The sequence below is a fragment of the Sorex fumeus genome, unplaced genomic scaffold, assembly GCF_029834395.1.
Source record: "Sorex fumeus unplaced genomic scaffold, SorFum_2.1 ptg000240l, whole genome shotgun sequence".
NCBI classification, from domain to species: domain Eukaryota; kingdom Metazoa; phylum Chordata; class Mammalia; order Eulipotyphla; family Soricidae; genus Sorex; species Sorex fumeus.
The window spans coordinates 1,852,528-1,866,469 of record NW_026606297.1 but is presented as its reverse complement, the minus strand read 5'-3'; the positions used below and the strand labels follow the sequence as shown (position 1 = coordinate 1,866,469).

The 13,942-nt window shown below is 50.5% G+C and overlaps 1 protein-coding gene across 2 annotated transcripts in view; it reads left to right on the top strand.

Moving 5' to 3' along the window:
- The window catches only part of MYO10 (myosin X), a 244,990-nt gene that overhangs the window by 148,461 nt on the left and 82,587 nt on the right, over positions 1–13,942 (top strand). For both annotated transcript variants that reach the window (XM_056108957.1, XM_056108958.1), the window contains 9 exons: positions 1,076–1,205; positions 3,937–4,055; positions 5,408–5,554; positions 5,737–5,837; positions 6,520–6,586; positions 7,106–7,198; positions 8,667–8,735; positions 8,903–8,985; positions 11,922–12,030. In XM_056108957.1, the coding sequence (XP_055964932.1) occupies positions 1,076–1,205; positions 3,937–4,055; positions 5,408–5,554; positions 5,737–5,837; positions 6,520–6,586; positions 7,106–7,198; positions 8,667–8,735; positions 8,903–8,985; positions 11,922–12,030 (918 nt within the window). The remainder of the gene's footprint in view (positions 1–1,075; positions 1,206–3,936; positions 4,056–5,407; positions 5,555–5,736; positions 5,838–6,519; positions 6,587–7,105; positions 7,199–8,666; positions 8,736–8,902; positions 8,986–11,921; positions 12,031–13,942) is intronic.

Below are 13,942 nucleotides of genomic sequence, written 5' to 3'. Positions count from 1 at the left end.
CCCCTGCAGAAGCTGAGGAAAGAAAAATCCTAGGAGCGCCCAGCGGACTTCCTCTCTGAATGCAGCACCCAGCTCTGCTCTTCCCTGGGGGAGAACTGTATTCTCCTTGCTTAGGGTGGGGGGCCCTTTCTCCCTCTGCTATTCGGGACCCTCAGACCAGGCCCCTGGGTGGCCCAAGAGGATGCTGCTCTTCTCAGAGCCGTCCTCGTGGAGCTGTGCGCTGGGCTTGCTCCCGCCTCCGCAGGATCACGCCTCCTGGCTGGGCCTGGAGCCCGGGTCAGCCGCAGGCTCGGCCAGTGCCTGGACAACTGGACCATCTCCAGCCCATTTTTATGCTATTTTTAGAGTCTGAAGATAGCAAGATACTTGCTGAGACCTGCAGGGCCACTGCCCCAGCGATGGCTCCTTGCTCTGTCTGGGCCCTGGGGGGACGCCGGCCGTTCCTCCACGGCGGAGAGGAGGCTGCCGGGCCTTGGTGTCTCGTCCTTGAGGGTTTCTCTGATTGATTCCCCGCTGCCTTCCTTCCTGTCCTAGTTTTGGGTTTTGGTTTTGGGGGGGGAAGGCAGTGAGGGGGGGGGGTCCTCACCCGGAGATGCACAGGGGTTAGTCCTGGCTTTGCACTCAGGAATGACTCCTGGAGGTGCTCGGGGGACCTAGTAGGGTGCCGGGGATCGAACCTGAGTCCGTCATGTGCAGCTTGGCCCGCTGTACTGCGGCTCTAGGTCCCTGTGTCCCAACAGTAGCTCATAAACTCGTCCTCTCTCCTCCCTATCTCTTTCTCTCCCTCCTCCCTCTCTCCTTCTTACTCCTCCCCCGTCCTCACTCTTTCCTTTTCTCCCTCTCCCCCTTTCCCTCTCCCCCATTCTCCCTCTCTCTCCCCCCCTGTCTTTCTCCCCCTCTCTCCCTCTCCCTCTCCATCTCCCTCCCTCCCCACCCTCTCTCTCTGTCTCTCTGTCTCCCCACACACGCACCTGAACAATCGCCTGTCTGTCCGGAAAGCGACGAGCGTTTTTGGTTTTCTTGCCCGTGGAAGACACCGTGTCCCTCATGACGGAATCCATTTCTTTGCCCCTAGACGGCGATGGAGGTGATGCAGTTCCGGAAGGAGGAGGTGCAGGAGGTGCTGCGTCTGCTGGCCGGCATTCTGCATCTGGGGAACATAGAGTTCATCACTGCCGGGGGCGCACAGGTCTCCTTCAAGACGGGTGAGACTCCTCCCTTCCTCACTCCCTCTATCCCTCCCTCCCTCCTTCTTTCCTCCACTCCCTCCCTCTCTCCCTCCTCCTCCCCCACTCCCTCCCCGAGATCCCAGACCCAAGCTGGCTGGCCTTGGACCTCTGTGACCCCTGAGACCTCCTGACGGTCTCACGCCCGTGACAGAGCCCTCGAATCCAGCACTGCTGAGACCTGCCCCCCTACCACGGGCCCCGAGGGTGGAGTCTGTGTCTCCATCCTTAACGGCAAAGGGGACAAATGGGCCGAGTGGATGGAGACACGGTGAGGCTTGGCTGTGGGAGAGTTTAGGGCTCAGCACCGCTCTCCCTTCCCGCGACTCTTGGCCATGTCACGGTTCTCACCGTTCTCTGCATCTCACTGTGTCGCCATCGCAGACTTTCTGCCAGTATGTTGTTGTGTGAGGGCCACACCTGCCAGTGCTCAGGCCTCACTCCTGGCTCTGTGCTCAGGGCCCAATCCCTGCCCACTGTACTATGACGCTGGCCCCGGGCCACGTTTTTAAAAATGGTGTGTTTAGCACAGTGGGTAGAGTGCTCACCTTACACACAGTGAACTGGGTTTGATCCCGAGCACCTCATTATGGTCCCCTGAGCACCGCCAGGAATCAGTGATTCCTGAGTGCAGAGCCAGGAGTAACCCCTGAGCATGGCTGGGGTGACCCAAAAAAGCAAAAACAAAACCAACCAAAAGATTAATAATAATAATAATAATAATTGTGTGTTTTGACCGTGACAGAAAATTTTCTTTTTGTGTGTGTTTTTGTTGCAGTTTTGTTTTGGAGCCAACCCCAGCAGTGCTCTGGGCTCACTCCTGGCTCTGCTCACGGGTCATTCCTGGTGGCACTTGGGGCTGAGGTGTCAGGCAGCAAACCTGGGTCCACCCAGAGCAGATCAAGTGCCTTGAACCCTTGAAATATCTCTACCACGCACATCAAGGTGTTTGGGGGGTTTTTATTGTTTTTCGGCCTTTTGTTGTGTGTTCTTCTTTTTATTTGTGTCACCGTTACTTCAAAACACAGTGTGATGATTACGTGGTGAAATCTGGTAGTGCGAGCCCCGAGCCCCGGAGGGCATCCAGCGGGCAGGGGCACAGGTTCAAACCCCCCCTCTCGCATCCTCCCCAAGCACGCCCGGGAGCGGCCGCAGCCCTGAGTGGCCAGTGTGACGCCGAAACCAGAGGAGAGACACATCGGGGTCAGCGCTGGTGTCCAGCCCACCCCGCCCCGCCCTGCACTGTGTGGGGGTGTTTGTTCCCACATACCCCCGTCTCCTGTGGGACATCCTCGAAGACGCGTGGTCCGGGTTCAGGAGCTGCGGTCCTTGGGGTGGCAATGGCCGTGTTCTGGGAAGGGTTTGCATGGTTGCCACCTGCCCATCCAGTTGGGAACCGTCAGTAGGGCCGAGAGGCGGGGATGGGAACGGTGCTCCCTGGCAGGAGGTCACCCTCCCCCCCAACGGCGCCCAGCTTTTCTTTTTTTGCTTTTTTCTTTTCTTTTTTTTCTTTTTCTTTTTGGGTCGCACCCGGCGATGCTCAGGGGTTACTCCTGGCAGTGCTCGGGAGACCGTATGGGATGCCAGGGATTGAACCCGGGTCGGCCAAGTGCAAGGCAAACGCCCTCCCCTCTGTGCTGTTGTTCTGGCGCCTGCGCCCAGCATTTCTGAGCCATGAGGGCCCCCACGGCCATTGTCTCAGGGGTCACTCGAAGGCAGGGCCGGAGCGATAACATAGTGGGCAGGGCGCTTGCCTTATGTGTGGCTGACATGGGGTCCAACCCGGCATGCTGTGTGGTGTTGTGTGTGTGTGTGTGTGTGTGTGTGTGTGTGTGTCCGACCCCCCCCCCCCGCACCCCTTCACCCAGAGTGACCCCTAAGCATGCCGCTGGGAGCAAGCCCCGAACACCGCCAGGGGCATAACCCAAGTGAAACAAAGGATTAAAAAAAAATGTTTTAAGTAAATTTGGGACTGGAGCAATAGCACAGTGGTAGGGCCTTTACCTTGCATGTGGCCAACCCGGTTTCGATTCTCAGCATCCCATATGGTCCCCCAGCACCACCAGGAGTAACTCCTGAGTGCAAGACTAGGAGTAACCCCTGTGCATTGTCCGGGTGTGACACACACACACACACACACACACACACACACACACACACACACACACAAAAGAAAAAAAAAAAGAAAAGAAAAGAAAAAAGAAATGTAAATTTGTTTCAAAATTTTATCAGTAGAGACTGGGGGTGCAGGGTTGTTGACAGGAGCTGTTTCCTGCTCTGCGTGGGGGAGTCACTCCTGGTGCTTCTCAGGGGGCCCAGAAGTCAAACCAGGGTCGGCGGCATAGAAGCAGGCACCTTTACCCCTGCACTGTGTCCCACAAAGCTTAGCTGTAATTCTGAAGGCAGGGAGGACCCCACTAGCCTCAGACCCGCGTGGGTCTCCATGGAATCCTCAGACCCCCTCCCCCACCCAGAATCCCCCCCTTGGTCCCCTCACCAGCCCCTCTGCTTGGCAGCCAGTCAGGCCTCCCAAGGGCGGCGAATCAGTAACTACCCAGCATCACATGGCCTTGTTCCATCGGCCCTGCGGGGGAGGGATGCTGGCGCATTCCCTGTCACTGAGCAGAGTGTCTTTCCTTTGACCCCTGGGTGGGGGCTGGGACCCATCCAGGAGCTGTGTGTCCACGGTTGCCTGGGTCTTTCGTTTCAGCCCTGGGCAGGTCTGCGGAGTTGCTGGGGCTGGACCCGGTGCAGCTCACGGATGCGCTGACGCAGAGGTGCATGTTACTACGCGGGGAGGAGATCCTCACGCCACTCAACGTGCAGCAGGTAACGCGCGCACCCAGGGCATCCAGCCCAGGCCTGGTCACGGCAGGGGGACCGGGAACCCTTTCAGGCACTCAGGAAACGGGCAGCGTCATGGACTCATTTCTCTCTGCCCTTGGCCGTGGCTCCCCGTCACCTCACGGCCCTCTGCTGGGCCCTTGGGGCGAGTCTCTGGCCTTACGTATAGGGTTCTTACAAGGATGACCGTGAAAGTATCTGCCGGGCACCTAAGGACCCACACGGAGCAAGAAGGCCATAGACAGGGCTCCGTTGTTGGACGGGACGCCAGGATACTCGCCTCTGCTTCCGATGGAGCCATACAAAGCCTGTCTGCCCACGGTTCTTTTTCTTCTTTGGTTTTTGGTTTTGTTTTTGGGCCACACCCTGCGAAACTCAGGGGTTCCTCCTGGCTCTTCACTCAAGAATCACTCCTGAAAGTGCTCGGGGGACTGCATGGGATGCCAGGGATCGAACCCGGGTCTACCATGTGCAAGGAAAACACCCTCTCCGCTGTACTAGCACTCCAGCCCTGCCAGTGGTTCTTGAGTGCTGGGCTGTGTCACAAGGACAGTTTTCATGTGTCTTAGAATGGGAAGAAGATCATGAAAGAAAGAAGTGGGGTTTGGTTGGTAGTTTTAGCCCTGATAACACTGATAATATATGAGGTCCAGATAGTACGGGGGTGAAGCCACTTGCCTTGCATGTAGCCAGTCCTGCTTGGAATCCTGGTCCCCTGAGCCCCGCCAGGAGTGATCCCTGAACACTGACCCAGAAATAAGCCTGAGGGGCTGGAGGTATTGTCAGGTTGGGTAGAGCTCTTGCCCTGCCAGCCCAGATTCCTTCCCCGGCATCTCACGTGGTCCCCCGAGCACTGCCAGGAGTTAGTCCTGAGTTCAGAGCCAGGAGGAACCCCTGAGCATCCCCGGGTGTGGCCTAAAATAAATTATTTATAAAAACTAAAATAAATACCTTTAAAAAAAATGGACAGCAGGTAGGGCATTTGCCTTGCACGCACCAAGACGGCCGATACAGGTTCGATTCCCAGCATCCCATATGGTCCCGCGAGCACCGCCAGGGGTGATTCCTGAGTGCAGAGCCAGGAGGAACCCCTGTGCATCACTGGATGTGACCCAAAAAGCAAAAAAAAAAAGGAAAGAAAGAAGGAGGGAAGCCTGAGCACCCCCCAAAACAAAACAAAATAGATTCCATGATCACAGTTACACCCGAGGCTGCTCCTGCCTTTCCCCTGGAGTGTCCCTGTGCTGGGCACAGAGAAGTAGCAGCCTTGAGGGGGGCGGCCTCAAGGCGGGGCAGTGGGCAGCGGGCAGCGGGCAGCCTGCGTCTTCTCCCCACAGGCGATCGATAGCAGGGACTCCTTGGCCATGGCACTTTATGCTCGCTGCTTCGAGTGGGTGATCAAGAAGATCAACAGCAGGATCAAAGGCAAAGAGGACTTCAAATCCATCGGCATCCTGGACATCTTTGGGTTTGAAAACTTTGAGGTAGGCCACCGAGGAGGGACGCTTCCTCCACCGCTGCTGTGCGCTGAGCTTCAAGGAGGGCTGGAGACAACTGCTTTGATCCTTTTCCCCGCTGCGTGGTGTGTGTGTGTGTCTGTCTGTGGCTTTTTTCCCTGTGTGACGGGGAAGGTACTAAAGAGGCTTGTTGGACGGTTTCCCCTCAGGTTAACCACTTTGAGCAGTTCAATATAAACTATGCAAATGAGAAGCTGCAGGAATATTTCAACAAGCATATTTTTTCTCTAGAACAACTGGAATATAGCAGGTAAGCCCTCAGAGACGTGCGTTTCCGACACTTGTTTACAAAAAGGAGAGAGAGAGAGAGAGAGAGAGAGAGAGAGAGAGAGAGAGAGAGAAGAAAAGTACCCACCCTAGAGGCAGAGTGAGGGTAGAGATAGGGTTGGATAGAGGGAAATTTGGGACTTTGGTGGTGGGAAACGTGCACTGGCGAAGGGACGGGTGTTGGAACACTGTATGACTGAAACCCAGTCATGGACAACTTTGTAACTGGTTGGGATTATTGGGTTTTTTTGTTTTTGTTTTTTTGTTTTGTTTTGTTTTCATTTTTGGAACACATCTGGGAATATGCTCAGGGCTTACTCCTGGCTCTGCATTCAGAAATTACCCCTGTTGGTGCTTGGGGGACCGGAACTTTGTAACTGTTTATCTCATAGTGATTTAATGAAAAATTAAGGGGGGGGGGCTGGAGCAACAACACAGCAAGTAGGGCGTTTGCCTTGCATGTGGCCATCTGGAGTTCGATTCCCAGCATCCCATATGGTCCCCTAAGCACCACCAGGAGTAATTCCGCAGTGTAAAGCCAGGAGTAACCCCTATGCATCGCCGGATGTGACCCAAAAAGAAAAAAAAATTTTTTTTTTTAAATGTACTATGTACCCGTTTGCAAGCTGCGTCTGCCTATAACTGCCATTTCCCTGTTTCCACAGAGAGGGCTTAGTGTGGGAAGATATCCACTGGGCGGACAATGGAGAGTGCCTGGACTTGATCGAGAAGGTAACCCCATTGTTAGGGCTGTTGCCGTCCCAAGGGTGGCCAGCTGGACTGATTCATTTTTATGGGAACAAACTCACTTGTGTGAACACGCACATCAAAGATGTGAATGTTTCCAACACAATAGGCCATTTGGAGACAGCTGTGAGTGTGGAAGGCCGAATTTCAATACTGGGCCAGGTCCAGCCCATTGTCCAGATGAACCCAGTTGCTACAGAGCCACAGGGTATGAATCCGCCTCACTCAGGCTCCATCAGAAGCTTGCCCATTACCTGTGGATCAGCCTCTTAATAAAGTTTGGCCCACAAGTAGACAGGGGCTTCCTTTTTTTTTAAAAAATGCGTATGTATAAAGAATTTAAATGCATTGGACTCTTTGATCGTATTGTTCTGAATTGCGGGCATGTTTTTTTTTTCTCTTGCAAGTCCCTGCTTCAGAGAGAGCCGAGAGGAAGGAATGGTAAGACACAGGAAAGGTCGGTCGTGCACGTTTCATTCATCCAGTCTTCCTCCCCTCTTGTAGAAACTCGGCGTCCTGGCGCTCATTAATGAAGAGAGCCACTTCCCGCAAGCCACCGACAGCACCTTATTGGAGAAGTTACACAACCAGCACGCTGTATGTTAAAACTTGCCGATTCCTAATTATGTCTGAATAGCAGATCTGAGGATTAAGATTACATCCGAGATAGCGAGGCCCGGTGGGGGCAGTTCCCACGTGCCTCCCACTTTTCTGCTGGGCTTTTGCTTTTTCTCTCAGCCCAGAGCTCTTCCGTTGCCAGAGAAGGCTTTTATTTAGTTTGCAGTTTTCAAATCTGGAGACTGGAGTGATAGCACAGCGGTAGGGCGTTTGCCTGGCGTGCAGCCAGCCCGGCCGAGCTGGGTTCGATCCCTCCGCCCCTCTAGGAGAGCCCGGCAAGCTACTGAGAGTATTCAATATGCCAAACACAGTAACAAGAGTCTCACAATGGAGATGTTACTGGACCCACTCGAGCAAATTGATGAAAAACGGGAGGACAGTGGACAGTGTTTCAAATTTGGGATCGTATTGGGAACGATACGGTGTACTGGAGGAGCACAGGGGCTCGTCTTTGGAATAGTTGGTTTCCACACTCCAGAGGCCCTCAAGTGCTAGTTATGGGGTCACATGACCTGTCACTCGAGCCCGAGGCCTACAGTCAGAATCCCAGGACTGGGGTTGGTTGGATTTGACTTTGTCAGTCCTTTTTTTTTTTTTTTTCCCTCTTTACATTCCACACCTAAGTGCAATAATCTGGCATTTGTCACCTTTTCAAAATGTTATTTTTGAAATTTGTTATTTCACTTAACATGACTCCATCCAGTTCCATCTGTGTAGGCACAGATAACAAGATCCGATCCTTCTTGGAGCTGACTCTGGTTCTGTTGGGCGCCCATCACGTCTTCTTTATCCTCTCACATTTGTTGTGTTCTTAGATTGATTTCATCTCTTCTTTAAATTTTCTTTATCTTAAACAATTTTGGGGCAGTGGGGGGCTGGAGCGATAGTACAGCAGGTAGGGCATTTGCCTTGCACGCGCCAACCTGGGTTCGATTTCCAGCATCCCATATGGTCCCCTGAGCACCGCCAGGAGTGATTCCTCCTGAGTGCAAAACCAGGAGTAACCGCTGTGCATTTCCAGGTGTGACCCAAAAAGCAAAAAAAAAATAATAATAATAATAATTATTTCATCTTTTAGCTATCAAAACTGTCATAGAAATAAAACCTGAACATGGAAATGCAGGTATCTTTTTGAACTGGGAAATGTTAAATAACCCAAACGGGTTGATTTTGGTCCACTCAGGATGCAGCCCCAAATCTACTGTCTGAGTAGCTCTAAATCTTGGGCCCACATTTAGGCCATGAAGAGAGAAGTTAATATGTTTCGCCTGCTGTGAAACATGGCTATGAGGTTTATGGTTTTAACAAAATCTGTCAGAGGCTGTGTGCTAAAGCTTTGATTCTTAATAGAGTTTGGAATTGTTTGAACTGGCATAATAAGTTTTCTCTGAAGTCATTTGGAAATCAGTAAGTGAACAAATGCTTTTCATTTGTTTTGTATCTTTAGAATAACCATTTTTACGTGAAGCCCAGAGTTGCCGTAAACAATTTTGGAGTGAAACACTACGCCGGAGAGGTAACTTATTTTTGAAGATCTTAGTATTTAGAGAAATAGTCATTCCCTAAGCCAGTCTTAGTAAAATGACTTATTTTTGTGAGTCAAGCTTTTAAGCAAGAAGCTTATGACCTGAAAGTGCCCTTTTTGATCAATTTTTCATTCTCTCATTTATTTTTGAAAACCAGGTTCAGTATGATGTTCGGGGCATCTTGGAGAAAAACAGAGATACTTTTAGGGATGATCTTCTCAACTTGCTAAGAGAAAGCCGGTATGTCTGTTCCCTTCCCAGATATCAGACCAATATTTGAAAAATGCTTTCTGTTCACCCATAACAAAAAAAAATTAATACAGAAGCAAATGGGCTTTTTCTTTCCTTGGGTTAATGTTTAATCCATAAAATAACCCAAATAATATAGAATTGTGTGGACAGCCATGATTGTCACAGGTGCAATAAGAGTCATCAATCCAAGAGTTGGATAAATTATTAATCCCAGAGATGAGGAAATGTAAGAGGCGGAGTTGATTCAGTCCAGATCCATTCAGCTCTGGGTTCAGTTTTCAGCCCGATAAAATAAATGTATCCTTTGTAGTGGCTAAATGACTCTTCCAAGATGTACCTACTGGTCACCAAGGAGCTGATAATCATTGCTTTAATAATCTGGTCCGCTTGACTCAAGAACCTAAACTCTGGGCCTCTGGGATAGTACAGTGGATAAGGCATTTCTGGCAAGTACCCGATCTGGGTTGAATTCCTGGCATCACAGGATTCCCCAGGCATCGTGAGACCCGCAGTACTGCCAGGCTAGTGCGATGTATCTGGGCTATACCTGGCACTGGAGGACCCAAGCAGAATCACATCCTTAGGCCCTTGTACCGAACCTGTGGCCTGGTTGGCCAAGAATGTCTGGTCAAAAAAAGCGCACAGCTGACCGGAGTTTAATCCCTGGCACCATAGACAGCACACACTAGGAATGAGCCCTCAGAACGGCCTGGCAGAGCCCCCAGACAAAGCAAATTTTAAAACTAACCTCTTATCCTTCTCATCCCGTCTGACCTACTTTCTCCATATCCAACCCAGAGCCGTGTGTTCAGATGATTTCAGTCTTCGCTTTGTCGGACCCCAAGTTCGCTAACAGGTGTCAAGGAAAATAAACAAGCATTCATTCCGTGAAAATTATAGCTTCATTACATATTCATTTATTCGTTCATGAATTGTAAATTCGTTCCGATCAATGGTGAAAAGAAACATGCAGAAGCCTTCAATGATCGGTTTCAGCTATTTGTCGAGTTAAGCCCGGAGGCTTTTGAGAAAGAGGAAGAGGACGGTGTCCTGAGGCTTCAACTTTATCAGACTCCATATGAGCTAGAACAGAAGCCAACGTTCGATATCTCAGGAGCGCAGGGAGCACAGCTACTAGAAAGCGCTTATGCCGGTAGAAAGCGCGGGTAGAGCCCGACATTCAAAGAGCTGTAAGTCGGGGGCAGAAGAAGCCCGTCGAAGATGCCAACTGAGAAGCTCAGAATTTGAAGCATTCAAACTTTTGATGTGTTTCACCTCTCCTATGTGAAACTCCCACTTTGTCAGATAAGCTTGAGTTTGTTCTTTTTTGTTTTTTGCTTTTTGGGTTACACCTGACCATACACAGGGGTTCCTCCTGGCGGTGCTCCGGGGGCCCTATGGGAGAGAATGAGACAAGCAGATAAGCAGACATACAAACACACAGGGGGACTGTCTAAGCTTCCAGGTTGCCCAGCTGGCCTCAGTGAGCTCGGGGCTGGCCTTCTCTTCATTGCCATGTAACTCCCCAGAGCCATTCTGTAAGCTGGCAGAGAGGGCGGTTAGCAAGAACAGTAGCATTTAATAGGTAAGGGCAGGGACTGGGTACTTCTCCCAGCCAAGGCTTCTAAAATACCCTAAACTGTTTGTACTATTATTTCCTGGGGGTATGCTTCTTTTTTTTTTTTTTTGGTCCTCTGTTTTCTGCTCACAACCAGGATTCGCACTTTGGCAAACCCTTTGTATTCTAAACTGCTTTACCTAAGGGACTAACCCAAACTTGGATCCCCGAACTTGGGGATTTGTCGTTGTTGTTGTTAGGGGAACAGTTTTCCACAATCAGTTGCGTGGAACCAAACCCCTTCTCCAAGGTGCTCCAGGCACATTAGAGAGCTTCAAAGGGTGAGCCTTAAAGAATACCCTTGAACCAAAGTGGAGAAGGGTTGGGCCTGAGGTACAGCAATGACCTTGGGGCTGCGCAGCCTTTATCCTACCTTTCCTGGTTTGTGCCCAGCCCTTGGCCTTCTCGCCAATGACACGTCCCCAGCAAGGAAGTCGAACAAGTTGATGAGCACTTTCTCATGGGAGAACCCCAGTATTTTCGGAGATAATCTAAGATTGCACCCATTTCCCAGATGACATAGACTGAGGCCCAGGGAGCTCCCGGCTTCTTGCCCCAGTGCCTCAGCTAGGAAGAGGCGAGACAGGATTGGAATCAGTCAGCTTCCAGAGTTAGCCCATCCTTCCCACCCATTGTCGGCTTGGACTCCCCCTCACGGGGAGAGGCACAGAGCAAGCACAAGACACTCAGAAGGTGCTCTGGAGAACAGGTGACCCCAACGAGCCCACAATCTGGGGCCGTGTCTCCCGTCCCAATTTATTCTGCAAGCCCAGTGCTCTGAAGCTGCCAGAAATTTAAAAAAAAAAAGGGTGGGGGGGGCTGGAGCGATAGCACAGTGGGTAGGGTTCGATTCCCAGCATCCCTTAGGGTCTCCCAAGCACCGCCAGGAGTAATTCCTGAGTGTAGAGCCAGGACGAACCCCTGTGCACCAACAGGTGTGACCCAAAAAGCAAAAAAAAAAAAAAAAAAAAGTAATGTGGAGTTCATGCCCAATTCAATCAGCTTAATCAATGGATAAACCAATACACCTACATTATTTTTTTTTAAATTTAATAAATAAAATTAAAAAATTTTAAAAAACCCAAAAAATTAAATTAAAAAATTAAAAATAAATAAAAATTTAAAAAGGAATTCATTTATTTTTCAGTGCATGGGGTGGGGGGTTGGTTTGTAACCCAGATGGCCATCTTAGTTCGCCCAGGGCCTCTGTGGGTGACACAGAGAGAGAGAAATGCACGTAATTACAGCCATGGCTCCTGATTCGTGGGTGTGTCCCGCTCATGCCCTCCCCTCTCCGCTCTCTCAGCTTCGACTTCATCTACGATCTCTTCGAACACGTTCCCAGCCGCAACAACCAGGACACCCTGAAAAGTGGAAGCAAACACCGCCGGCCCACTGTCAGCTCCCAGTTCAAGGTCAGTGGACGCTGCCCGCTCTGTCAGTGGGTCATTATTGTGATTCTGAGAACACGGAATTGGGGCCGTGTAACTGGGAAGTCTGTGCACGAGTTATTCTCTCATTTACATCATCTCACAAACCAGGTGAGGGCACGCGTAAATGCTCTCTTTTGTGAGTCTGATAAAAATAGGCAGATGGTTTTGTGAAAATAAATAGCTGTTCATTCCAATTTTATTAAATGGTATGTCTTTCCGTATTTTCAGTAGCATTTATATTTTATTTGTTCATTCTTAAGAAGGCTGCTCTTTGAAATCTGATTTGGGGGCTGAAGCAATAGCCCAGCAGGTAGGGCGTTTGCCTTGCAGGCGGCCAACCCGGGTTTGATTCTCAGCATCTCATGTGGTCCCCTGAGCACCGCCAGGAGTAATTCCTGAGTACAAAGCCAGGAGGAAACCCCTAGGCATCGCTGGGTGTGACCCAAAAAGCAAGAAGGAAAAAAAGAAATTTGATTTGTAGGGCTGGGGTTGTGCTCAGCGGTAGACCAGTTGCTTTATGTAAGTGAGTCCTGGGGTTCAATTTCCAGCACCATCATACACATTAAAAAAAAAGAAGAAGAAGAAGTAGAAGAAGAAGAAGAAGAAATGAGGACCAAAGCGATAGTACAGAGGAGAGGGTATCATTTGCCTTCTATGCAACAGACCCGAGTTCAGTCCCCAGCATCCCATATGATCCCCCGAGCACCAACAGGAGTGATTTGAGTGCCGAGTGAGGAGTAACCCCTGAGCATCTTGGAGTGTGACCCCCCCAAAAAAACAGAAAGGAAGAAAGAAATGGACTGGAGAGATAGTACAGGTGGGTAGGGTGCTTGCCTTGCATGCAGCTGGCTGGTGAATGTTCAGTCCCCAGCACTCCACAGAATCCCTGAGCCCCACCAGGTGTGACCCCTAAGTGTAGAGCCAGGCGTCAGCCCTGAGCACTACCAGGCGTAGTTCCGAAACAAAACTCAAAAACCTTGACCATGGCGTCTGCTTTGCGTTGAGAAAGTTGTGAACACAGAATATATTTGTTCCTATGTCTGCATTTGTGTCCAGGGTTTTGGAAAAATAAGGGACGTTCTTGTTCACTTTTGGGACACGTAGCATTTTCTGCAGTTGGAGGAGAATCCCCGAGGACACTTCCCTCACTGTTCTCTCACCCAAATTGACCAGCTCGAGAGAAGGAGAACCGGGGCCCTGGGTTCAGTCCCACACGCGTATTTTTCCAGGCACCTCTGCAAATGCCCCCTCCCCACACACCTATCTGGGACCAGCTCCTGAATTCTGCTGGGTGTGCACCCCCACCCCCAAACCAACCTTACAGGTGTTGGTCATCTACAGTACGTGAGCCTTTACGTTCTGGTAAAGGTAAAGGTAAAGGTAAAGGCCCTCCCGTTGATCGTCGATTTGCTCGAGCGGGCCCAGTAACGTCTCCATTGGAGAGTTTGTTGTTACTGTGTCTGGCATCTCGAATATGTCATGGGGAGCTTGCCGGGCTCTCCGAGAGGGGCAGAGGAATCGAACTCGGGTCAGCCATGTTGGCTGCATGCAAAGCAAACGCCCTAACCGCTGTGTTCTGATTCAAAAAAAAAAGCCATTTAAAATTATGAAATTTAAGGGATTGGAGAGATAGTAGAGGGGTTTAAGTCACTGACATAAGGCCAACCCAGGTTCAATCTCTAGCACCTGATATAGTCCCCCAAGAACCATCAGGAGTGACCCCTGACCACAGAACTGGGAGTAGCCATTGAACACTGCCTTGAATCCCACATCTTAAAAAAAAAAAGATGAAATTTGATCATTTGATGCCATTGAGTATTGAAATATGACACTTCGAGACGTTATTATACCTTTGATTGCAATAAAAACTTCGTGTTTAAATCTTTTGGGGAAG